The sequence below is a fragment of the Rana temporaria genome, chromosome 13 (assembly GCF_905171775.1).
Source record: "Rana temporaria chromosome 13, aRanTem1.1, whole genome shotgun sequence".
NCBI classification, from domain to species: Eukaryota; Metazoa; Chordata; class Amphibia; order Anura; family Ranidae; genus Rana; species Rana temporaria.
The window spans coordinates 24,645,598-24,673,097 of NC_053501.1; the positions used below are offsets into that span (position 1 = coordinate 24,645,598).

Genomic DNA, 27,500 nt, shown 5'->3' on the forward strand with positions numbered 1-27,500 from the left:
ATAGAGGTTTTATCAGTGTCAATCAGTCATCACTCCGACAGTGTGATCAGCTTACAGAACACAAGAAGAGGAATTATTTTCTGTTGTAACATTAAAGCAACTGCTAAACCTAAACTCCAGGGAAATGGCTACAAACACCTATGAAATACACATACGGGGAATGGTTTACCTTGAATTTCTTTCCAATTAGTCCTGAGGTATACGAAGATCTGCCACACGCACACACCACGGCTTTTTCTAGCACCAGAGGCCTGATCCCTTTGCTGTAGTCCAGTAACACTTATGCCCCATACACACAAGCGGAACTTCCGCCAGCAAAAGTCTGATGCAAGCTTATCATCAGAAATTCCGACCGTGTGTATGCTTCAGACTTTTGCTGTCAATTTCCGCCAGCAAAAGTTTGAGAGAAGGTTCTCAATTTTTCAGACGGAAAAAAATTCCTATCAGAAAAAAAAATGCATGCTCGGAAACAATTCAACGCATGCTCAGAAGCATTGAACTTATTTTTCTTGCCTCGTCGTAGTGTTGTACGTCACCGCGTTCTTAACGCTCAAAAGTTCAGAGACCTTTTGTGTGACAGTGTGTATGCAAGCCAAGCTTGAGCGGAATTCTGTCGGAAAAAACATCCAATTTTTTTCAGACGGAAATTACAGGTCTTTGTTCCTCCCCCAGGCCATGGCTGGACTGTGAAGGAGAAGCAGCAGACCGATGAACTCACCTTCATGTCACTCTGCGCCTCTCTCCTATCGGCATGCTTCTTGCACCGCACCACAATTGATTGGCTCCTTTTCCCCTCTCCCAATCTAAGCTTGTTTGTAATGGGACTGCAAATGGCCGATGCCAATTCAGATACTTAAACCAATTTCATTTAATAATGTATTACGGAATGCAGAGATGCATTCATTTGTATCTTTTGTTGCTGAGCTCCCAGTTGTCTCTGGCTTCAATCATTACAGAAAAGGAACAGCAAGTGAAGTCAGACTTTTTTATTGTGAATATTGTTTCGGGTCACAGGCGACTAACATTTTTTTTTTCAAAGACATCAGCATAAGCAGCCTATGTAACACCACCCTGGTCTTTTCACTGGCATCACAAGCTAAACAGCTATATAGGAAAGTGAAACACACATTGCAAAAAGGATTTGTAAAGATTGTTCTTAGGATCCATCTACTCCAGTTATGCTGTACGGCTTTAGAACACACAGAGGGTGGCTATACTGTTTGGAGTCTATTGCCCCACACCATTATGCAGCGCTGGGACAAGGGGATGGGCAGGAGGGACAGCTGCCTTGAGCGCAAGTGTTCACCGTAGGGGTGGGGGCACCTGCTTTCTGTTACAAGGCTGACAGTAGTGGCAGCAGCATTTATTTTGACAAGCTAGAGACTGCTTTGTGTAGGATCCTCTAAGCTTGCATCATGAAGGGGGGTGGGCACAGTTTGGCATCTTTGCCCCAGGCACTGAATGACCTTTTCCCTGCACTGCCACTTTATGTCTCCTCTCTGAACTACCGGCAATCAACAGAATGGAAAGACCCACCCTGAACTTTCTCCATAAACCCAAACTATTCCCTCCCACCACCAGACTATGTAGTACACAGGTTTGGAGCAACCATGTTCTTATTCAAATGTGCAGTGGCAGCCCCTCCGTAGGGGGCACACAGACGACACCACCCCCCTTTCATTCCTCCGGACCCTAATCTACATGCGGGGTGGCAGGCGCATGCATTTCAATAGGCATTTGTTTGATTTTTTTTGTTTTTTGAAGCACATGATTACATACCTGCCAACATTTTTAAATGGGAATGAGGGACACCTACTAGCAAACGTACATAGGCATAGGACGCGCCCCCTGCCACATCCCCTTAAAAGGAGAATTAACCAAAGAAAAGTTTTATTAAATCCACAAGTGCTTTTTTTAACCACCACTATTACTTTATATTGGCTTTTAAAATTTACAAATGGAGCAATTTAGAATTTGGGTGAAAGGTTTAAGAATGGGAAAACACGTTTTGAAATATAAAAAGTTTTTTTTTTTTTTTTTATATACATCTATATAGATCAGACCAAAATGAGGGACAAATGAGGAGGAAAGAGGGACAGAGGGACATTATTCCAAATTCAGGGACAGTCCATCGAAATCAGGGACAGTTGGGAGCCATGTGATTAGGGGCCCGAAGTCTAATTCAGTGGTCTCCAAACTGTGGCGCTGGGGTCGGATGCGGCCCTTTGTTTGCTTTTAACTGGCCCTTGGCGCACTATTCCTTCCACTCATACAATACACTATTATGCCATCTGACAACAATGGGGCACCATTTCTTCCACTGACACCAACAATGAGGGATAATTTTACCCACTGGCACAAAAAACGAGGCACTATTCCTCCTTATAATACCAACAATGGGTATTATTTCTCCCCCTAGTACCAAATGTTTTGATGTTTACTCCCACTGGCCACAGTCTGGCCCTCCTAAAGTCTGAAAGACAATAAACCGGCCCTTTGTTTAGCAAATTTGGAGACCCCTGGTCTAATTAATAGGCTTAAAAAAAAAAAAAAGGTGGGCCCAAGCCCACCCACTTGTGCGTCATTAGCTAATAGTCGCTAATGTCTTCCGGTTTCTCCTCCTGGTGGTCCTTGGTTCTCAAACTGGCTTAGGCCCAATATTTTTCCCAAAGTAGCCAAGTACACACATTTTTGTGGCACAGATTCAGTTCTACAACCAAAATGTAAAGACATCAATGGCCAGCTTACCTCTTTGTCCAGATTTTGAAATCCATACTGCTCACAGATGGACAGAAGTTTCTTCCTGTGCAGGTGCCCATCTCTAGTAATGCCAAGATCCTCGCAGATCAGCTGAAGCTTCTCTTCTACCCAGTCCTGGTCAGGAGAAAATGTGGTCTGGGAAGCATTGAGGTCATCTGGGTTCCAAAACCGTAACTGACCTGATAAATAAAAAAACAATACAAATCACCAAAAATGCAATTATTTTGTTAAGCTGCTTTAAAAAAAAAAAAAAAAAAAACATTGGCACATATTTTTAAATATGATCAAAAAGTAACTTCCTGGTCAAAATTTGTGGAAAGGACACCCTAGACGATCTTGACTTTTAAGCTTGGTTCACACTACTGCAACTTACAGTGCGACTTTCGGGCAACTTGATGTGATTTAAGTACTACCTTGATGAGACTTTCAGGGAATGCCCAGGTCATCTTCCTGTAATGTCAGATCCAAATCCCATCAATATAGAGGAGGATCCGACTTGGTGTCGGCTTCCATTAAAGTCTATGGGCACAAGTCAGATAGATATCGACTTGAAATTGTACAGAAACCTTTTCTAAAGTCAGAGCGACTTCAGTAGTGCTAAGACTGCTCTCATTGACGAACATGGGATTTCACATGTCATAACACTTGGGGTCTCCCAAGGCGGATCCCAGGATGCCCAGTGTGAACCGAGTCTCAAAATGTCAATGCTTTAGCAGGATATCCTTTATTCACTGCCCTAATTTTATTTTAAGCACTCAGAAAAGGGAAATGATAAAGTAGCTGAAGTCATATTTTAAATCTTTTTTTTTTCAGTCTTAGAGTAAAACGAAAGAGGAGTGAATCGAGGGACTGGTGCGATTTGTTTTATATAGTCCATAAGGCACTTCATAATGTCGGGGTCAATATGGAAAAAAGAGAAAGCCAAAATGCTGAACTTGTTTACTTTTACCTTATTTGGGTGCAGTATATGTGCACCGAGTAATTTATAGTATTAGGTGTCCATGCCAATATGTACGACAAAAAAAAATTCAGATTAACCACTTCCTTACTGGGCACTTAAACCCCCTTCCTGCCCAGAGGACTTTTTGCGATTCGGCACTGCGTCGCTTTAACTGACAAATGCGCGGTCGTGCGATGTGGCTCCCAAACAAAATTGACGTCCTTTTTTCCCACAAATAGAGCTTTCTTTTGGAGGTATTTGATCACCTCTGCGGTTTTTTATTTTTTGTGCGATAAACAAAAATAGAGCGACAATTTTGAAAAAAAAAAAAAAATGTAATTGTTGCTATAATAACTAGCTCAATTTTTTTTTCATTTTTTTTTTTTATCCTCAGTCTAGGCCGATACATATTCTACATATTTTTAGTAAAAAAAAAAAGCGACTGGTTTGCGCAAAAGTTATAGCGCCTACAAAATAAGGGACAGAATTATTATTTTTTATTATTTATTTTTTTACTACTAATGGCGGCGATCTGCGATTTTTATTGCGAATGCGACATTATGGCAGACACATCGGACACATTTTTGGCACCATTCACACTGCAATCAGTGCTATAAATATGCACTAATTACTGTATAAATGTGACTGGCAGGGAAGGGGTTAACACTAGGGGGTGAGGGAGGGGTTAAATGTATTCCCTATATAGTGTTCTAACTGTGGGGGAAGGGGGGTGACTGGGGGAGGTGACCGATCTGTGTCCCTATGTACAAGAGACACAGATCGGTCTCCTCCCTCCCTGACAGCACCGCTGTCTGTGAGAGCCGGCAATGAGAAATGATCTCATATGTAAACATATGAGATCATCTCTCATTGGCCGCACAGATCGCCTAGCAAATCCGATTGGCCGTTCACGGCGATCTGTGTTTGGCTGTGTCCAAGGGAGCTCGGGAGCGCGTGCGGGGAACGCGGAAAGGGGTGGACGTCAAATGACGGCGCCCCAGAGAAGTAGAACCACCCTGCGGTCGTATATAGTCGTACGGCCGTCGGGAAGTGGTTACAAAAATAAAATCAGGATCAATAATTTAACACAAACGCTCCTACAAAAAAAAAAAAAAAAAAAACGTGCCAGTATTGAAGAGCTTAAAACCCTAAATATAATTATAGGGAAGCATCCTCACTTTTGGATCAACGCTCTACGTAAACCTAAAAAAAATAAAAAGTCTACAGAATTACATTTCTTTATTGGGTGCAGTTTAAAAGCATGCTATGGTGCCTGAAAATAACTAACTAGATGCAATACCTAAAGCCCAACAGGACATGCTGGCTTAATTTGCTGCTACATTACTTTAAAATGAGACAGTAATAAATTTCCTTACAACTCAAGCTGAGTTGGGGTGATGTTTACACCCATGACGTCTCCAACTTATTGGATCATTTGTCATCGGATTAATATAGTCAGGGCTGATGAGATTGCTCATGAGCTCCCTGTGAGTTGTTTTGGTTTAAATATATAGAAATACAGTATATATACATACATACCATTTTATCTCTCTCTCACTCTATCAGCAATACAGAGGGATATAATCAACGATGCTGACACTTCTGTTTATCAAACTAAAGCAAGCAAGATTGAACCAATTAAGAACATTTGTGCACAAATTCTGTGCCTGAAGCAAGCTACCAGTTTTTGTGTACTGTATAGACTAGCGTGTGTGTAACCTCATTGCCTTCAAGAAAAAAAATCACCCAGTACAAATTACAGTTTAACCCAAATTCAATGCTGTGCTGCAAGTTTTTGTTTAATAAATGTTCGAGATTTTTTAGATAGAGAAAACAGACCAGTTATAAATTAGTTGCACCAGTGGCAGTGCGTCCATAAAGGGCACAGAAGCACCACCCCCTCTCTCCTGCACCGCTATAATCACCATAGATAGATTCATGCAATGCATGAATCTATGGTGACTGCCGACACCCCCTATTCAGGTGTCCGGTCCCTTTTCGGGTTCTGGGTATCTGAAGAACAGCGGCAGGGGTATTTTTTGGAAGCGCCCAATAAGCACCCAAAAATGTGAACAGCGGGCACCATGCTGGGCGTTTGCTGTTCACTCAGCTGTGTGTTAGCAAAGCAAAGAAATTTGCTTTGCGAACATTGAATCCGCCTCTCAGCCAATCAGGTTCTTGGGTCAGTTACCGGTCACCTGATTGGCTGAAACGTCAGGCACTGTGATTGGACGCCTGAGAGAGGACACTGATCCGCTCCGAGACAGGCAAGTGCAGGCTGCGCCCGAAGGGGCACACTGGCTGCGCCCGATTTTTTTTTCTTTAGTTTGTGCCCTCCCCCCCAAAAATTTGGAGCACCCAAATTGCACACAGAGGAGCAAACATTTACATTACCAATGACTGAAAAGGTACAACTCCAGAATGGTATCTGCAAAGCATCGCAAAAAAATAGTGATGTGCATTTTTTACAAATCTTCACAATAATCCAGTGTGAAAATTCCTGTGATAAAGACCGGTCACTGCTGTTCTACCTCCATGCGCAGGGTAATTGCCAGTCTGATCCTGTCTCCGCCCCCTCCTGTAGTTTCCTGCAGGCAACCTGTAGTGGGTGGAGCCTGCTGGGTCCCTCCCACATTTTTTCCTCTCTACACAGGCTATGTACAGCACAGTGATGGGGTCAACACTACTTCTATATACACTCCTTTATCCCTCGATGTTCTTTTGAACGAAACTTGTCGGGAGAAGTTACAGGGGTGACTTCATCACGCCCGCTGGGTTGTTTGCATGTGATCGATTTATATGCTAATTTTTACTCCTGCCTTCTTTTAAGCAGTTTTAACCTTCATTGAAAAGCCTGGGATTTTTAAATGACTACACCAATGCCGCGTACAAACAATCCGACATTCCGACAACAAAACCGTGGATTTTTTTCAGATGGATGTTGGCTTAAACTTGTCTTGCATACACACGGTCACACAAATGTCGGAAATTCCGAACACCAAGAACGCGGTCACGTACAACATGTAAGATGGCACTATTAAAGGGAAGTTCAATACCAGTCGTCGTGTTAGTAGAAGTTTGGTGAGAGACGATTCGTACTTTTCAGTCTCATGCTTTTCAGTCCATTACATTGTGACGAATGTGCCATCTCCATTACGAATGCCAGTTTTACCAGACCAAGCTTATCCGTCTCGTACTTGATTCAGAGCATGCTTGGAATTTTGTGCGGCGGAACTGTCCACACACACACACACACACACACACACACACACACACACACACACACACACACACACACGATTGGAATTTACAAGAACAGATTTTGTTGTCGGAATTTCCGACAAAATGTCCGATGGAGCCTACACACAGTCGGAATTTCCGACAACAAGCTCCCATCGAACATTTGTTGTTTGAAATTCAGTGCGCGTGTACGCAGCATAAGATTTCCTCCTTGTGTCTCTCCCTTTTGCTGAGCCCACTGTTGAACACTAATGATGTGCTCAGGCATGTTTGGATCGTACCCAGAGGAAGATTTTCACCGCTTCAGGTGAGCCTTGTAGACAATCAGGAACGGTTGGATTACCAAGGTGCTGGCAATGCACGTAGCAATAGCAGCAAGAAGAGAGAAATGGATAGCCGCACTCCGGAATAACTTTTCAAAAAAGTTGTCTTTTCTTTTCAAGCAGGGACATGCATAATCACCACAACCATAAACCAGGACAGCCGACGTGTTTCGCACTTTTGGCTAGTGCTTATTCATGGCTCACAGGCAGCGTGTGTATGTGCAGCTACGGGCCAGAAGATGCCTCCCTGTCTATGATTGGTGGTGTGCAGTGATGGCTTCCAAACACGGCCGAGCCCATCATTATTGAACACCCTGGTTGTATGGTAACCCATCCTGGAATCTTGGCTCCTGATATCAATCCATCCCATGGGGATACTGGCATAAAGTGCAGCCAAGCCCCCATCTTGGGGGCAGAGTAGCTGGCAAGCAGCGTAAAAGTTGCACTTTCGGGTGTGAAGATTTTGCTCCCCACACTGAAATATGGATTGTTGTTGATATACAAGTATAAATGAACTTTTTGCACCCTTTTTGGTGGATTTTTTGATTTCTGGTGGACTTTACTGGATTATTTATGTTGAACACATTCTTGTAAGTTTTTGATTCATGTATGAATGTTTTACTTGATTGTTGTAAATGTATGCGCTTTAGATTGATAGCGTAACACTTTTTTGGTAATAACACTACTTTTATACGGTAATATCTGGTTTTGGTGCACACAAAGTGGATTTGTATCCTTTGTGGCTATTAAAGAATATATTTAAAATGTAAGCTTTTGTGTCCGGAGTCGAGCTTTAATTATGTATTAACGAATACACGGATTTGTGTCCTTTATATCTTCCAAGAGTTCAGCTTTAAATATCTCTGGCATTTAAATTAAAGAGACCTCACCATATCTGAAGATAATTTGATCTCCGATAATCCTGTAACTGGAGACGTAGTGCCCTTATTAAATTATACATGAACAGAAACAATGCGGGGATTAGTGAAGCTGAAAACGAAGGGCAATTCAGATATATAAACGGCCTGAAAAATGATCCAGTGCAGACGGACCCCGGAGCCGTGTTCCAGGCAATTACTTTTCTGCGCTGGCAACATGACTCTTCCAAACACAATGTACTCCGGGTTAATTGTGCGAGAGTAGCTCTGCTACATTCTATCCAAGGTGCGTGAAAACCGGAAGATGCCGTTACTGAGCGGCCTCGCATTGTTTGGCTAATCAGCACACGCTTTGATTTATTCTAAACTAGAGCCGCACAATGACCCAGACCTCGTTAATGTCTAATATTTAACCAGTCTGCTTACAGAGTATGTCAATGTATTGGATTTTACCTGCTGGGATTTTTTATTTTTTTTATATTCCTTTGTTTTCTCTACAAATCAGTGTTTTACAAAGTACACCGATCAATTCACACCAGTCCCTAAACCTCAGAGCGGCTTCAATGGGCAGTCCACCCACAGGGGACATCGCAGTTATAGGTGGAGCCTGACTTCTTATAAATCCTAAATACTTCAACTGTAAGGTCTCCCAGGCTCTTCTTGTTCCAACTGGTACCGGCCGCAGGCTTTACATTCTTGATCGAAATCTACTTACCCCCTTGCTATGCCTGCAATTTAATCCCCACACTTATTAGGACAACTCCCAATACAGGAGGTGCTCAGGAATTGGCCCCATAGGAGTCTATCCGGATCAACTGTGCAGACGTGATCAAGGCTGGACTGGGACAAAAATTTGGCCCTGGACTTTATCCAGACTGGCCCACTTTGACGGGTCTCTCCCATGGCAGCCGGACAACTCCCGCACCCCCCCCCCCCCCCCCCGGCCACCCAAGCCCCCTCTCCCCCTTCACTAGAGTAGAACGGTTGGTACTGGTACTCTTATAGGTAGTACCAGTGGGGAAGCTAGACATTATTTCACCCGGGGGCAAAGAATCAGTTCGGTGCTCCCCCTTATGGGACAAGATTAGGCAGAAGTGAGAAACTCCCAGGCCATAGCTGTTGAGTCAGCTGTCTGTCCCCTCCCCCATGCTCCTCTGTCGTCCCCCTGCTCCTCTGGTCCTCCCCTGCTTCGCTGTTCCCCCCAGGTGAGGGAGAGACAGAGGAGTGGAGGGGGCAGCAGTCCGCTGTCATTGAAGCTGGCCCACTGAGCCATCAGCCCACCGGGAAACTCCCTGTAGTCCCAATGACCAGTCCATCCCTGGACGTGACAAGAGGCAAGGAGATTCATTTAAATACTTGCCTACCGGGCACTTTCACCCCCTTCCTGCCCAGGCCAATTTTCAGCTTTCAGCACTGTCGCACTTTGAAAAGTCATGCAACACTGTACCCCAACTAATTTTTTATATGTTTTTTGGAGTGGAAACAGATGGAGCTTTCTTTTGGTGGTATTTAAAGCGATTGTAAAATTTTTTGTTTTTAAACAAGTCATACTTGCCTTTTCTGTGTAGTTGGTTTTGCACAGAGCAGCCCGGATCCTTTTTCTCTGGTCCCTCTTTGCTGCTCCTGGCCCCTATCGAGTGCCCCCTCAGCCAGCAGCTCTCTATGGGGGCACCCAAGCCAGAGCTCTGTGTATTCATTCAGACAAGGAGCCCAACCTGGTCCGCCGCCACCTCTCTCCCCCGATTGGCTGTCTAACTTTCCGATTTACGTTACGCCTCCGCAACTTAGACGGGCAAGTGCTGTATTCCCAAAGCACTTGCTCTGTAAGTTGCGGCGGCGTAGCGTAAATCGGCCGGCGTAAGCCCGCCTAATTCAAATTTGGATCAGGGGGGCATGTTATGTAAATGTACTGTGACCTGACGTGATTGACGTTTTTCCTGAATGGCGCATGCGCCGTCCGTGGAATTTCCCAGTGTGCATTGCTCCAAAGTAGGCCGCAAGGATGTCATTGGTTTCGACGTGAACTTAAATGACGTCTAACCCCATTCACGGACGACTTATGCAAACGACGTAACTTTTTCAAATTTCAACGCGGGAACGACGGCCATACTTAACATTGGTACGCCGCACTTATGCCACCATATAGCAGAGGTAACTTTACGCCGGGAAAAGCCTAACGTAAACGGCGTAACTTAACTGCGTCGGCCGGGCGTACGTTCGGGAATTCGCGTATCTAGCCAATTTGCATACTCGACGCGGAATTCGACGGAAGCGCCACCTAGCGGCCAGTGTAAATATGCAGGTACGATCCGACAGCGTAAGAGACTTACGCCTGTCGGATCTAACAGATATCTATGCGTAACTGATTCTAAGAATCAGGCGCATAGATAAGATGGCGCAACGCAAAGATACGATGGCGTATCTGGAGATACGCCGTCGTATCTCCACTGAGAATCTGGCCCATAGTTATTTTTAGCCCTTTAGCGCCTGAAAAACACCCCAGTGTGAAAGGGGTCATAGCTCTGAGCTCAGCATTTTAAAGCTCACACCTATGATGGTGGGGGTTAACAGTAACAGCCGGGAGTGTCTTCACAACATCCTAGCACCAAGGCAGGTCAGGATGATGACATTTGTGGGAGTTTTTCCAGTCAAGCGTTGGGAAGTACATAAATGACTTACACCTATACAGAGATCTCAAGTCTCCCGCAGCTCGCAAGAGTTTCCCGCATTTGATGGCGGGCTCACAACACCCACAAGTGCGGCACGATCTCCCGGCTGTCAGCCGCAGCAGCCCGAGCCGCCCCCTTCTCCCAGGCAGGGGAGGCAGTGGTAGGGCCGATCCTAGGCAGGTGCGGCAGGGTGCTTTTCACCCGGGCGTCTGCATAGGTGGGGCGCCGAAGTGCCAGAATTCTCTCCTCTGTGTCAGTCTGAACTCCAGTTTAAGCATAGGGCAGCCCGACCTGTACAGCCTGGCAGTGCTCTGACACATGGGTTCTTGACTGCTGATGTGCGGGAATGAATTCCTCACACTGGGACCCCGCACTGTCTCCAACTTCAGTTGGAATGGCTCCCCCTCCCATCTCTATCTCGGGCTGCAGGCAGAGAGAACCAAAATGAGTCACACGCAGTGTTCAGTGTGCTGGAGGATGGCATGCCCAGCATCCCTTTACATGTGCTCTGGGCTGCCCCTGCTCTAGATGTTTTATGGCATGATATATTGCATAGGATACACAGCCCCTGACCCTTTCTGTACCTCAGTAGCCCATCTACAGATCTAATCTATAATGAGATGTACCAAGAGCCCTTTTGCGCAGGAGCATCAGTGGTAAAGTAAGCTATGAATAAGCAATAAAGTTTGGTGTGAAACACGTCAGCTTTTTACCCCATTTGCTGTGGCATGCTTTTTGTGTGTTTTTTGATTTTAAAATAAAAGCAATTTATTTTTGGAGTGCGGCTGTCCAGAATGTTTTTCCTTCATTTTGCATCATCGGTGGTAAAGTGCTGCTAGTTTTAGAGGTACTTTTAACCAGAGCTTTTTTTCTCAGAAAATAGGTGCAGGAACCACGACCCCGTCCGTTCAGATTTCAAAAACAGTAGAAGGGTCTTAAAGGGGTATTAAATACCAGGATTGTATTACATACAGTGTGCAGAGTTCAAGGGGTTACTCACAGAGTGCAGAGCTGTCACTTGTAAACACAGAAACCAGACTTCTGTGTTTACAAGCGATTGTGGTGAGCAGGCAACAAAGGGTCTGAGCCAGAGGTGGTGGAACTGAGTTCCCCCAAGTTCCCCCTGAAAAAAAGCCCTGCTTTTAACCCTTGCTAGCGGCTGAATGAAATTGTTCAACGCATCAAAAGAAGCTGATTGCAGGAATTTTTTAGAAGTCTTGCCAGTGCACCAGTCCAGTGCTCCAGTGTGAAAACATTTGAGCTTTCATACTGGATTGCAAATGAGGCTTTTTTCAGGCGCTATTTTTAACACCAACGTGCCTGAAAAATGCCTCCAGTGTGAAACGGGTCTAGTCTCCTGTACCACGTGTGCAGTCTGACCGTCTCCTGTACTACGTGTGCAGTCTCTGACCGTCTCCTGATCACCCACTGACAGTTGTGGGGGGGGGGGTGAAACGCAGTGCAGTGCCACCCAGTGCTGGGACAAGGCCATTTGGTGCCCAGGGCGAAGATGGCAAACTGCGCCCCCCCCATTTGATGGGCACAGTGGCGACAATTGATGGCACAGTGGCTGCGTGTGATGGGCACAGTGACTGCGTGTGATGAGCACAGTGGCTGCGTGTGATTGGCACAGTGGCTGCATTTGCTGGGCACAGTGGCGACAATTGATGGCACAGTGGCTGTGTGTGTTGGCACAGTGGCTGCATGTGATGGCACAGTGGCTGCGTTTGATGGGCACAGTGGCTGCGTGTGATTGGCCCAGTGGCTGCGTGTGATTGGCCCAGTGGCTGCGTTTGATGGACACAGTGGCGACAATTGATGGCACAGTGGCTGCGTTTGATGGGCACAGTGGCGACAATTGATGGTGGCACAGTGGCTGCGTGTGTTGGCACAGTGGCTGCGTTTGATGGGCACAGTGGCTACGTTTGATGGGCACAGTGGCTGCGTGTGATGGGCCCAGTGGTGACAATTGATGGCACAGTGGCTGCGTTAGATGGGTAAAGTGGCTGCATGTGATGGCACAGTGGCTGCGTTTGATGGGCACAGTGGCTGCATGTGATGGCACAGTGGCTGCGTTTGGTGGCACAATGAGGCTGCAATTAATGTTTATTTATTTTTTTCAGAAAAGGCAAGCGTCGCTCAAAATAACACAAAAACATTTTTTTAAACTGCCATTTTTTATTAAAAAAAATGATGGTCACCTCCCACCTCCCCAATACAGTAATTTAAATTATTTTCTTATTATTTGCTTACTTTTAACTGTTCTGTTGCAGACGCAGTAGCACTAGGCACTAGGTAGGCACTGTAGGCAGGCTCAGCTCCTCGTGACTTGTCCTTGCACACAGCTCCCTGCGCAGTACGAGACGAGTCCTCCCTCTCTCACCTCGCTGTAGCTCGCGATCACGTGACAAGCTCGGCTCCCCGCCTTTCCCTCCTATGATTGGCTGGCGTGAGGTCACATGGTCCCGCGATCATGTGACCCACTCGGAGGACACCCGGAGCCGCTATTTGCGGCGTTTTATGTGGAATCCACGCCGCTGGAATGCGCCAACTGATCCTCCATGGGGGGGAGCGAGGAAAGGGAGCCAGGAGCGCACTCGGCAGCCAGTCGGCACACAATTTGTTAAGTGCCACTGCCGCTGCCCGCGCTGTCTATGACACTGATACACACACAACTGGTCTGATTGCGCCCCCCTCCTGTACGAGATGGTAGCGCCCAGGGCACTCGCCCCTCCCGCCCCTGCCTTGTACCGGCCCTGGTGCCACCTCCCTGAATTGAGTTTTGGCAGGTCAGCCTGTGACAACTTTGGTCAAAGCTGTCCCATTTGTTTTCATCTACAGGGGCCCCTAATCTGCATACGCAGGTTTTTTTTGTAAAGGCGAACTATGCCTTTAAGGGGGGCAGTAAGAATGTAGTTCAACCACTTATTTTTAATGCAAACAAGAGTAAAAACAACAGCTAAGACCATCTAATTTGCTTACCTTCCGCTTCATATTCTTCTCCTTCGTTCTTCCAAATCTGCCAAAAAAAAAAAGAACACAAAGTATTAGTGACCAGAGAAAGCTGTGAACGTTCTAAACGAGAGACATCACCGAATTGTCACATTGTCAGTCAAGGCTGTAAAAACACATTTCCCTTTGTAGGCCGGGGAGGGGGGTGACAAGGCCCAGACACCTGTTCTCAAGGCAGCGCGGTTTTCACAGCTCCATCGGTCATGCAGCAATCCCTCACATTGTCCCCATTAATCACAGATTCTATTATACAATGCCTCGGCCGTCGCCTTGGTTACGTCATTCAGCGGGTCACCTTTTATGTTCTTATTGCCACGAGGGGACCTTGGAAGCTGCTTTTCAACTTGAAGGGAGGCGGGAGGAGTTGCATCAGGTCACAGGTCAAAGCTCCTGCAAAAATGGCCGACGTCATGCCAGGGGTATTAAAATAAGAAAAAATGGGCTGTGTACGCAGTGTCACCCTGTGCAGCAGCTGGATTGCCTTGGTGGGGGGGTGTCACAAAAGTAAAAAAAATTAAGTAAAGATTTGAGGCTTCATTGTGCCGATTCACACATGCCTGGCTGGCTTAAACAGATGGCGAGAGGTCTCTCTATTGTGGGCCAAGACGTCGCTGTAGCATCTGTAACACGCGGCCTGCTCCATGTAATAATTTAGCGACTGCTAGCACCGTCCCATCTGCTCCAAGAAGTGGACTTTTGTTCCTCAGAAGAACTTGGGACTCATTTAAGAAGTTACTGGGGCGTGCCGCCAGCAGATCGCTTGTATGGGGGGGCGCTTTTCCTTTTAACCCTTTGATTTCAGCATTAACCAGCCACCACTCATGACCGGTCAGATTAAGGGTTCATTCACATTATGAATGCACATTGCGTTGCATGCAACACATTGGTGTGCATTTTACATGCAATTTTGTGTGCATTTGAACATACTATGCTGGTTAAAAAAAAAAAAAAAAAAACACACGAGCATGTTTCAGCCCTAGGAAATTGCAATACAACGCAACACATTGGTGTGAACTGCATTCATAGGGATTTATTTTTTGTGCCAAACTGTTCTACTCTTCCCCTAAAACAAAAATGCCTGAGCTTGCACACCCACATATGTGAAAATGTGTCCAAAATACATTAAAACATGCATTTACTTGTGCAAAAAACGCATGACAAAGACGCACCCAAATCACCTGAAAAAAGCTCAGGTGTGAATGAGGGCTAAGAGCAGGGAAAAAGGGGAATTAGGCTGTTTCAAGGCCCCCCTTTTCCTCACGGGATTCATGACAGGGGGCAGTTTTAAGTTTCCCTTGGGCTTTTAGGCGGGAATCCTGGGGATTGGTTAGAGCAGTCTGTTGCTAAGGGTTAAGGCTGAGGCTGTGATAGGTTTAGGGTGCTTTTGAGCGGGAATGGTCGGGATTGGTGTAGGCACTTGAGTTGCTGGGGTAGATTTGGGAATTTAGGGGTTCAGGATAGGTCAGTTAAGGTCATCTGACCTTCCAGAACATTCCAGCTCTTGAAAAATCCCTATTTAAAGAGCTGGTTTCGTGGGTCAGGGCCAGTCGTTTCCAGGAGAAAACCAACAGTGGATCTCCCCACCCCCCCTTCCCTTGTCGCGGTATAGCCATCTGGTAAATCCATTTTGCATGTTGGCAAAAGGGGATAGTGGTTTGAATGATTTAAGCCAATTCATGCAGCTTGAGTCTTAGTGGCTGAGCTGTGAATTTTATTTGGTACAGTTGATTCTAAAGATATAATGGTAATATTTAATGAGAATTGGAAAAAAACAAATAAATAGTTATGCCGCGGCCTTAATTTATATAATAATAATAATAATAATAATAATAATAATAATAATAATAATAATAATAATAATAATAATAATAATAATAATAATAATAATAATAATAATAATAATAATAATAATAATAATAATAATAAATATATATATATATATATATATATATATATATATATATATATATATATATATATATATATATATATATATATATATATATATATATATATATATATATATATATATATATATATATATATATATATATATATATATATATATATATATATATATATATATATATATATATATATATATATATATATATATATATATATATATATAGCTTTTTTTTCAGGGGGAACTCAGTTCCACCACCTCTGGCTCAGACCCTTTGGTGCCTGCTCACCACAATCACTTGTAAACACAGAAGTCTGGTTTCTGTGTTTACAAGTGACAGCTCTGCACTCTGTGTGTAACCCACCTGAACTCTACACTCTGTATGTAATGCAAACCTGGTATTTAATGCCCCTTTAAGACCCTTCTACTGTTTGTGAAATCTGAACGTGGTCATGGTTGAGTTCCTGCACCTATTTTCTGAGAAAAAAAGCTATATATATATATATATATATATAATGTGTTTGGTTACTTTTAACTTAATAAAATTGGTGTGTGTATTTATTTATTTAATACATTTATTTGAAATTATAAAAGGTGTGTGGTCTCAAGTTATTGTTATGTCCAGGCATCCTGTATATAATCCCATAGATAAAACACAGGTTTATTCTTCTATGTATCTCACTGGGGAGATGTTCAGTGACTTCCTGTCTCCAAAGTGAGTGGAAATCCCCTCTCACCCAGTTGTCACCAGAATCAAGTTCCGGCCACAGAATTTTTTATTTTAACAGGCATCCCATCATAATGTATATACAGTGGATCCTTGGATTCCGAGCATAATCCGTTCCAGGAGAATGCTTGTAATCCAAAGCACTCGCATATCAAAGCAAATTTCCCCATAGAAGTCAATGGAAACAAAGATAATTTGTTCCGCATTGACTTTTATTGCATGCAATACCACATGTGGCCAGGAGGTGGTGTGCACCGGAGAGCCTCGGAAATACTCATGGACAGCTTGGCTGATCTCAGAAACACTCGGGAATCAAGTATTTCCGAACCATTCCGAGTGTCACCGCCAACCCGTACCTCTGGCCAAATGCGGTACTGCACAACTCATTGGCTTGAATTCTGCTCGTTTTGCAAAACGCTTGCAAACCGAGTCAGGTTTCTATTTTTTTAATTGCTAGTCTTCAAAATGCTTGTTAACCACGTTACTCGTAAACCAAGGTTCTATATCTATATATCCATCTATACATCCATCTATATGTTTGCTAGTGGCTAAGACTTCTATCTTTTATAATTACGATTTAAAAAATCCTCTTCTGGTCATTGCCATGACATGTGAAACCCAAATCGCATCCTCTTATTGGATTAGCGATTGAGAGGTGCATGCTTGATCGCGTGCACGCGAGATGCGCCGGCAGCCATAGTGCCGATTGTTTAGCAAGTTGCCATAACAGGTGGCAACGGAGGAAGGTCCCTCCCCGTTATGGCAACATAGATAGATCAGCATTAAATCGCATAATTTTCACAACGTCCTGCCCACTGACTCCTGGGAAATGATGACTCACATTTCCCAGGAGCACAAGCGAGGAAGGAAGTGATGCGGAGCGCCGCGAAACCAGAAGTGGCATATAAGGAGCCACCACCTAGCAAGAGGGCACTTTGGGTAAGTAAAAAAACAATGTTTCACTCCAAAATGTTTCTCATAATTGATCAAGGACTGGGAAAAATAAAAAAATTCAGGGTGGAACTCAGCTTTAACACTTCCCACTACATACATAATGTTAAGGGCCCATAAAAAAAAAAAAAATAAAAAAAAAAAAATAGGCTTTAGATAAAAATTTAAAAAGTAGAACTAGTAAATAATTGAATGCAAAAGCATTGTTCATTGCCCATTGTTGGTTATAAAGTAGGATGTTCACCTTTTGTTTCTCAATGCTGTGAATCTCCTACAATCGCCTTTAGTCATTTCTTCTCTACATTGACTTACTATAGTTTGGGCCGCACATCATTACTCTGGACCAGTTTAAAACAGCCACTTGGAGCCAGGGTGACAACGCAGCACGACAATTGGGAGACAGGGACAGACCGTTGTCACTCTCTAAACAGAAAGTTAATGACCGAGAACCTTAATAGCAAGTCACTAGGGATTAGGTCAAGCAATGCTGTATCCTGGCCTAGGTCAACAACGCCTAGGGCAGCACTTTGCAGGGGGGCAGCACGGACAGCGTCCCCGCCGGCTTGCGCTACACTGTTGGGCAAATTAGTTTAGCGCCCCCATAAATCGGCAGCACTGCTTCCAGTATGTGGGCGGTTGGCATTCTGTAACTGTGGGGTGGGGCGGCTTCTAATTTTTTACCATCCCTGTCCCATTGCAGAGATTTCCCTTCACTTCCTGCCCCATAGCTAAACAAGAAGTGAGAGCAAATCTATGCAAATTAAGGGAATCCATTGCCGCCCCCCCCCCCCCCAGGCCATCAGAACTAGTGTCCTCACTTGAAGATTTCAGGGTGGGTCCTAAACCACAAGGGGTGTGGCCTTGACAGGAAGGGGTGGGTCATATTTAAATTAGGGGGTGCACGAGTTTAGTCAGACCTAGGGCAGCACAAAACCCAAATACACCCCTGAGGTCAAGGCAAATACAGATAATGACTTTTAAAAGGACATTAACATGTTAAAGGTCATATTAGATTTATGATATTAGATTATTGATTTGGGTTTATAAACGGTATTGTGAAAAGTATTGGGACACCTACTTTTTACACGCACATGAACTTTACTGGCGTCTTAGTCTGTAGGGTTCAATATTGAGTTGGCCCACCCTTTGCAGCTATAACAGCTTCACCTCTTCTGAGAAGAATGTCCACAAGGTTTAGGAGTGTGTCTATGGGAATAATTGACCATTCTTCCAGAAGCAAATTTGTGACGTCAGGCACTGATGTTGGATGAGAAGGCCTGGCTCACAGTCTCCACTCTAGTTCATCCCAAAGGTGTTCTATCGGGTTGAGGTCAGGATTTTGTGTAGGCAAGTCAAGTACCTCTACCCCAAAGTCGCTCAGCCATGTCTTTATGGACCCTGCTTTGTGCACTGGTCCAAATCATTCGTTGGAGGGGGGATTGGGGCTTAAGGTTGTTTTTCAGGGGTTGGGCTTGGCCCCTTATGTCCAGTGAAGGTAACTCCTAAGGCAGTGATGGCCAACCTTGGCACCCCAGATGTTTTGGAACTACATTTTCCATGATGTTTGTGCACTCTGCAGTGTAGTTGAGCAGCATGGGAAATGTAGTTCCAAAATTTAAGCGTATTCTGGAAACCAGGTACGCTTAAATCAGGCTAAGATACGAGCGGTGTAAGTCTCCTACGCCGTCGTATCTTAGGGTGCATATTTACGCTGGCCGCTAGGTGGCACTTCTGTTGAGTTTGGTGTAGAATATGCAAATGACTAGATACGCCGATTCATGAACGTACGTGCGCCCGTCGCAATTAGTTACGCCTTTCACGTTAGAGATTAGGCCGGTGTAAAGATAAAGCTGGTCTCTAGGTGGCGCATCTCATGCAAAGTACGGACGTCGGAACAAGCGTATCTTTTTACGTCGTTTGCGCAAGTCATACGCAAATAGGGCTGTGCGTAAATTACGTTCACGTCACAGGCATTGAGCCGACGTATCTTTGAGCGTAAATACGATGTGATACTGCGCATGCGCCGTTCGTTCGGCCATGCATCTACATGGAGTCAAGCCTCATTTAAATAAAACACGCCCCCTACAGCCTACTTTGAATTACGCGCACTTACGCCAGCCCATTTACGCCACACCGCCGTAACTTAGGAGGCAAGTGCTTTGTGAATACAGCACTTGCCTCTAAGTTGCGGCGTCGTAACGTAAATACAGTACACTACGCCCGCGCAACGTAGATCGGCCATACGTGAATCTAGGCCTTTGTCTTGTTTCCAAAATGTATATAAGACCCGGGCTTATTTTCGGGGAAACACGGTAGCATTTTTAACAATGTCGGCAACCAGGTTTCATTCACAACAGGTTCATTTTTTTCTATCCAACAGGCCTTTACAAATAGTGTCAGATTCAAAAACGAGTGTGTGAGTGGGGGTGTGTGACTATTCACAACAGTAGTAAAATTACACAGTGGTGTAAAAATCTGCCGCCTTCTGGCTGCAAATGGTAAACATGCAATATTTAATATCCCACAATTATCCAATATGAATTCCTCAGTAATTTACATAGTAAAAAAAAATTGTATATTATATATATATATTTTTTTTAAAGTCCATGAACGGTGATTGAAAATAAAGAAGTACACAAGGACTCTAAACATTGCCTTTAAGAACCCCCTGATGACCAATCGCCCATGACATATAAACTAGCTGGGCTATAAAGGAAATTGTACTTTTTTTTAAATAAAGCAGAGAAGCAATTAAAGGCAGGAGAGGTTAGGATCGTCTGTCTGGGTACTCAGCGAGTTATTACTTACCCATCTCCCCCATGGGTGTAACAATTCAGGATGGCTCCATAATGAATGTGTGCTGGGTCTAGCTGATTAAATAAGGCTGCCTGGGCTATTAATATTAAACAGCAGGTTACAACCACATTCATTATGTAGTCACTGACTGTACACCCCCGGGGAACACAACAACCATTAACTTGGGAAGTAAATTCATGCACTCGCTCTATCATTGGCTTTGCATTTAAGATTCCATAGCTGAAAGTCAGCGATGCCGCTATTTAGCTCCAGGTAACCATCAATGGGGTGAAGAAAATTACGTAGCTAGCAAATTTAATCTAGAAGAGGAAACTAAAAAGGGGCACTGATAGCGAAAGAACATGTAAAGGGAATACAGCGCACAAATTGATTACAGTGTATGTAGAGCACAGATTATTGCCTACTCTATCAAAAAGAAAAAATTTGCATTTCCGGTTTCTTCTTCTTCCCGTCTAATGAACGTACCAATTTTTAAACATAGTTACAAGGTGTGTCTAAAAAGTTTGGTGAATGGTCCGATCTCAATATGGGCCAAGTGCACGCGCATGCACAAAGCTATCCAGAGACACATAACCTAGCGTGGAGTACACACGACCGTCGGTGTAAACCTGCTCCCGGGCAGTCAAGCAAAGTCAATGTGAGAGGTAGGGTCACAGTGCAAAGTATGATCATCAAGTTCTTCTACAATTTTGGAAAAAATGGTGACGGAGATGCATGAAATGTTGGTGCAAGTGTATGGGATGGAAGTTGTAAGCAGAAAAAGTGTTTATGACTAGAGTTGAGCGAACCCGAACTGTAAAGTTCGGGTTCGGTACGGACTTTGGGTTTTTCCCGAACAATTGCTGAAAAGTTCGGGTCCGCGTTCGGGGGGAAAAAAATGCGGAGGTACCCCCAAATTCAATAACCAGACCCTTTAGGTCTGGTATGGATATTAAGGGGAACCCCGTCGTCAATTTAAAAAAATAAATGACGTGGGGTTCCCCCTTAATATCCACAACCAGACCCTCCAGGTCTGGTGTGGATTTTAAGGGGAACTCCACCCCAAATTTTTTTTAAAAATGGCGTGGAGTTCCCCCTAAAATCCACACCAGACTCCTTATCCTAAGACGTTGATCTAGCCGGCCGCAGAAAAGAGGGGGGGGACAGAGTGCGCCCCCCCCTCTCCTGAACTGCACCAGGCCACATGCCCTCAACATTGGGAGGGTGCTTTGGGGTGCCCCCCAAAGCACCTTGTCCCCATGTTGATGGGGACAAGGGTCTCATCCCCACAACCCTTGCCCGCTGGTTGTGGGGGTATGCGGGCAGGGGGCTTATCAGAATCTGGAAGACCCCTTTAACAAAGTGGACCCCCAGATCCTGGCCCCCCCCCCCCGTGTGAAATGGTAATGGGGTACACTGTACCCCTACCATTTCACAAAGGAAGTGTAAATAGTCGTTTTCAGAAAAAAAACACACACACACACACACACCGTAGAACAAATTACTTTATGAATTAAACCAAATAAAAATCCAGCTGTGAAAATAGACGATCGATGCTGCTCCCTGCTCCAACGTTGTCTCTATCCAGCGCCGGGTTATTCCTCCAGTGACGGACGATTGGTCCAGCGATGAGAACATCCATTCAGAGCACAGCTCAGCGAATGACGCGCCAATGCTTTGACGTTTCTTTTATAGGGCAGGCGGGCCACGCGTCACGTGACCCCCGTCCCGCTCTAACGCAAGAGGCATGTCTGGGCTGTCCCAGTGACGTAGCAGAGTGTGCGTCAGAGGGGGACAGGGTCACGTGACGCGTGGCCCGCCTCCCCTATAAAAGAAACATCAAAGCATTGGCGCGTCATTTGATGAGCTGTGCTCTGAATGGATGGATGTTCTCATCGCTGGACCAATCGTCCGTCGCTGGAGAGATCACCCGGCGCTGGATAGAGACAACGTTGGAGCAGGGAGCAGCATCGATCGTCTATTTTCACCGCTGGATTTTTATTTGGTTTAATTCATAAAGTAATTTGTTCTACGGTGTGTGTGTTTTTTTTTCTGAAAACTACTATTTACACTTCCTTCGTGAAATGGTAGGGGTACAGTGTACCCCATTACCATTTCACACAGGGGGGGCAGGATCTGGGGGTCCCCTTTGTAAAAGGGGTCTTCCAGATTCTGATAAGCCCCCTGCCCGCATACCCCCACAACCACCGGGCAAGGGTTGTGGGGATGAGACCCTTGTCCCAATCAACATTGGGACAAGGTGCTTTGGATGGTCATATATATATATAAAAAAATTATTTATATTTATATATTAAAATAACCTCTCAGTCCAGAAGATTGTGCCTTACAGTCAACTCCTCCAATCACATCCGATTGAAAATATATCTGTGGGTGCTGAAATCCCCATATTACCAGATCAAAACTCAAAAAAAGTAACAATTTTACGATCAGATTGCAGAGTGTACATCCAATTAGCATAAAACCCCAATAGTATTCTATAAGCACGGCAGACAAAAGACAGTGATTAACAGCTTAGGATGTAAGCTTTTCTGGAACAATCGGCTGAAATACCCTAAAAAATGAATTTTCCGATGAGCTCTGTAATTAGAATATGTTAATTTGTGGTGACAGGTCCCCTTAAAGTTCGCTCATGTGTTACCAGCCTTTTGTAAAAAGTCTAATTCTCAGATGTGCATGGGTGAGCCGCAGGAGAGGGAGCCAAAATGAAAAATCTGGCTCCTATCCCCATACCGACTTGAGAAAATCCACTTTGTTATTATTGCAGAGCGCACGGTTCAGACCGCACCTTAATGAGGAGCGCCGGCTCCCTCCTGAAATATTAATGATGGCAGGCAGGAGACGTCTTGGAACGAGGCCAACATTGTTGAGAGCGCGATTCAACGTTTGGAGGTGTGTGTCACTTACAAAGAGCCGCCTCTTCTTCCTCTAGTCTTCTCCGTACAAAGCAATTTACAACTTCCAGGACTTCAAAAGACGCGTTATGTAAACAAAACAAGCGCCATTCATCTCCCTCCGAGAGATCACACAATATGCAATTTACATGAGTTTAGCAGGAAGTTTGGTGTGTCCTTTAGTTTTGTGACTATTTGGTTGCTATAGTGATCTCTGCTCCATTCATCCTCAATCCAGATTTACGAAAGACACAATTTGACTGAAACTATGGGATTTACGGGTCAAGACCACTTGTATAAATAAAGTTCCAGAGTAAAAATCTGCAAGCAGGCAGGCTATTAATTGGAGACGAGACAACGGTAATACACCTACCGGCCTGCTCACTGTCTTCTCCAGCATGTAAACCAAGCTGCCCATGCGCAGCTTACATTGCTGGCAAGGTCCGTGTGCCAGGATGACCGACTACAGAGCATGCACAGGAGTGACATCATAGTGCATCGACCAATGAACATGGCTAAAGATGGGCACCCAGCAGAAAATGCAGGTGCTAGCAAAGGAAAGCCAACACACAAACTATTACAATTATATTATTAAAGTATGTGGTCTTAAAGTTGAAAATAAAGCCTAAAAACATATTTTTTACCTTAAAAGGGGTTGTAAAGGTTCAGGGTTTTTCTTAAGAAAAACAACATGTCATACTTGCATCCACTTTGCAGTTGATTTTGCACAGAGTGGCCCCGGTCCTCCTTTTCTGGGGTCCCTCAGCGGCGCTCCTGACTCCTCCTCTTTTGGAGTGCCCCCCATCAGAGAAGTGCCTTCCTTCTTGGAAGCCCGTGCAGGCATGCTCACATGTCCTGCTTCTGTGTCTCTGCACAGAAAGCAGGGCTCAGCCCCAGCCCCCATGTCATTGGTATACGATTGCCAGTATCGGGAGCCATTGGCTGCGCTGCCATCAATCTATTCGATCAGGACACGAAACACCGGCCGGAGCTGGTGTTCTCGTTCCCGTAGTGGGAAACACAGGGCTCAGGTAAGTACAACGGGAGCTCGGGGGGGGGGGGGGCAGGGGGCTGCTGAGTGACAGGTTTTCACCTTAATGCATGCATTAAGGTGGGGGAAAAAACGCGAGGGTTTACAACCCCTTTAATGCATTCCTTCAATTAAAGGTGAAAAGAGGCTAGGTGTCATCACCCCACCCCCACACTTTTACGTACCTGGGCCCTCATTTGATCCAGCGTGGCGCATGTCTGCAGCTCTTTTCTCCCCTGCTTTGCTGGAACACCGGGGGGCCCCCATTGGCTCCCAGTGCTATCAAAGCCAGTAACGAGGGGGTGGGGCGATCATACACACGTGCCCCCATGGGAAGTGGCTTCCCATGGTAGCACTGGACAGAGAGGAGGGGCCAAGAGCACGGCCTAAAAGGGGAGGTTTGCAGACGCTCTGTGCAATTCAATTGCACAGGGCAGGCAAGTATAGAAATGTTGGTTTTTAATTTACCTTTACAATCTTAAAGTCCCTTCTATTGCCCTCAGCCTCCTCCAAATTCCTCTTTCTTGCTACTGTGAACTAACCTTCCCTCGTTAGAGGGCGGCTAAATTCATTTTCCATGGTCCCACTGTATGTAGGAAGGTAGCCACCCTCTTGCTCACTCCCGAGATGTACTATGGAGTATGAGATTAGTGGTGTGCATAGAGCAACGCACATGACCGCAACTAGCATGCACTGCTGCTTCCAAATAAAAGTGGGGGAGAAAAGTAAAGGGCAGGATGTCATGGAGGACAATACAAGGAGGCAGAAAAACACAGTAAGAAACAATTTAATAAAAAATAAAATTACAGGGCCATTAAGAAACAGATGTGCATGGATTATTTTTGCAGAATCAGCACATCATTTAAGCCTGCTATAGATGGTCCAAATCGTGGGCAGGTCAGCAGGGACCGGCCAAGATTTGACCCATGTATATGGACAGGCTGATCATGCCAAAGTCAATCGATCGACTTAGGTACAACCAGCTTGTTGGACCTCTAGCATGCGATTATTGTCTGTGGCTACAGCTGCTAGCAATAATCACTGTTTTCCCCCCAGCAGGAATGGCTATATGCCCCCCCCCTTCCTGCCAGGAGAACAAAATAGCTCTGCAAGAGTGATTCCCCCCATCAACACTGACTATGCAATTTTCTTTCCTGCAAGCACAAATGATATCTATGATCTGCCTGTGTGCCACTCTAAAGCATTTTCACTTGAAAACAAAAACAGAACCAGCAAATCCAGTGTTCTCCTGCAAGGGTCCACTGCTGCACTACTGGTCCTGTGTGTCCCCATCTTTATTTGGGATCATGAGTATCACATATGTAGGTTAGGGGGCTGGCTGCAAGAACCAGGAAAAAACAGCCGGGCCCCCTGACAACCTACATGTGGGGCAAGAACCAGGAAGATACATCTGGGCCCTGATGTGGGGCATGCTCAGTCCAGTACCCCCCGCAGCCTTCTGGGATGTGTGATAAGCATCCCAGGAGGCTGCGGGCAACCAAGTATGAATACCGCAAGAATCCAGAAAGTGTGGTGAGCATTTCCCAAAAAAAGATATTAGAAAGAAAAAAAAGTCTCGATTGTGAGAGAGGAAGAGGGCAAGAGTGAAATAGACATCGGGCAGGGTGAGGGTCTACTTAAAAAACAGACGTAAACCCACCAACTAAATTTTAATACACACTTTAACATGCCAATATAACATTTTCAAAATGGATTTTCAATATTTTTAAAAGAAAGTACATGTTTAATTAAAATACTTTGTGATCCTTCCAAAAAGATACTTCGAGGAACTTCCTGTTTTAGGGCTACACTCTGTCCCAGTCTTTCAGTTGTGCTCCTACGTTTTCATCACACAAGCTACTGATGGAGATTACAAGTGGCCATTTCAACACAATACACAGACATGGTCCATTGTTGTCACCATTTGGATTCTGGCCCTGAGAAAAAATGTCACTAGGGTGTACATAGACAGAAAGTGGCTGCAAAGAGTCTAAAGCACTGAGTTGCACCAATGGATGAAAAAAAGGTTCAAACATCATTTTTTATTAATGATATTAACAATCTCATGTCTATGGAGGTAGGCAAGAGCTTGTGGGCACTGGCGGGGACCCATAATCAGGCAGGTTAGTAAACCCATCTCAATTTCGTCTGGGCAGATTTATTTTCTCTTTCTGCATCAATGTAAACTTGCTAGCTCAGCAAAGCCCCCCCCCCCCCCCCAAGAACATTTTTGCCCAGGGACCAATCAATATTAAAGACTGCCCTGCTTGTCGCAAGGTACCGTACCCATGAAAATTCTCTAATAAAAATACATTTAAAACCAAAAAATTATCCACCATGAATGTCAAATGCTCTAGGTGTCATATTCTTTTATTTATGGTCTATAACGTTCTGATATTAATAACCTACCATAAGCTCTAGATATCATTTTTAGCAGGGCTTTCCTACAAGCTATAAAAAAAAATGCATTCTGGGGTTCCTGTAGTGTAAAAATGTTAATAAAAGAGGCCAATTTACAGCAAGATCCATGACCCTCTATACATGCCCATATCAAACGGTAACCCACACCACCCATTTCTTCGCAATTTACAATTCCAAATGCATAATTGTGAAGCCGCCTGCTTTTCCAACACAGACAGAGGATTTATGCACGCGATTTGAAAACATATAAAATGTGCTCATCTGACTTTTCTCAGAGAAGTTCAAATATTCATGAGGCAGAAGTTAAATGAATGCGCACCGGGGTCGCCCATCATCGGGAGAGCGATCAGGTAACACAACATCAATGAGCCACATTAAATAACACATGTCAAAAATGTAATATAGTTTGCGAATATTGGGGTTATTAAAAGCCAAGTGCATCATCGAGATAAACCGTCTATGGCACAAGCCCGCCGGTGATAAAGACGCCGCGGTAGCACAGCGCAAACTACGAGACAAGCCGGGGAGGGAGAGGGAACATAATTAAACATATTGCGAGGAGCAGCTGCACCAGGCATGTAGCGGATCAAGGAAGAAATATTCAGAATGATACATGAAGCCCCTACATCTCAAGTCAAGCGTGTCTCGCCAGGGGAGGGAGGCAATCTGTATTCACATCCAGGATCTGTGTACCACCTGTGTATTTCTGCTTTTTTTGTGCATTCTTCCACTCTCCAATTCCCTCAACACTTTTTTTTTCCCCTTTTAATTTATTTTTTTAGATACATTTTACCATTTCATGCCCAGCCAGCTTCCCTTTCTTCAGGACCAGAACAATAGCTTGTGGAGATGCAAGTCTCCTAACATTGCCCCTTTGTCTTCCAGTCAACCTATCCGCACTTGATAATATGGTAGGATACACACTTGCTTTATGA

General features: G+C 44.7%; 1 protein-coding gene across 4 annotated transcripts in view; it reads right to left on the reverse strand.

Moving 5' to 3' along the window:
* NIN (ninein) overlaps positions 1-27,500 on the reverse strand; it is a 176,171-nt gene that overhangs the window by 77,306 nt on the left and 71,365 nt on the right. For all 4 annotated transcript variants that reach the window (XM_040332070.1, XM_040332073.1, XM_040332071.1 and 1 more), the window contains exons 5-6: positions 13,793-13,829; positions 2,749-2,939 (exon numbers count right to left, since the gene is read on the reverse strand). In XM_040332070.1, the coding sequence (XP_040188004.1) occupies positions 2,749-2,939; positions 13,793-13,829 (228 nt within the window). The remainder of the gene's footprint in view (positions 1-2,748; positions 2,940-13,792; positions 13,830-27,500) is intronic.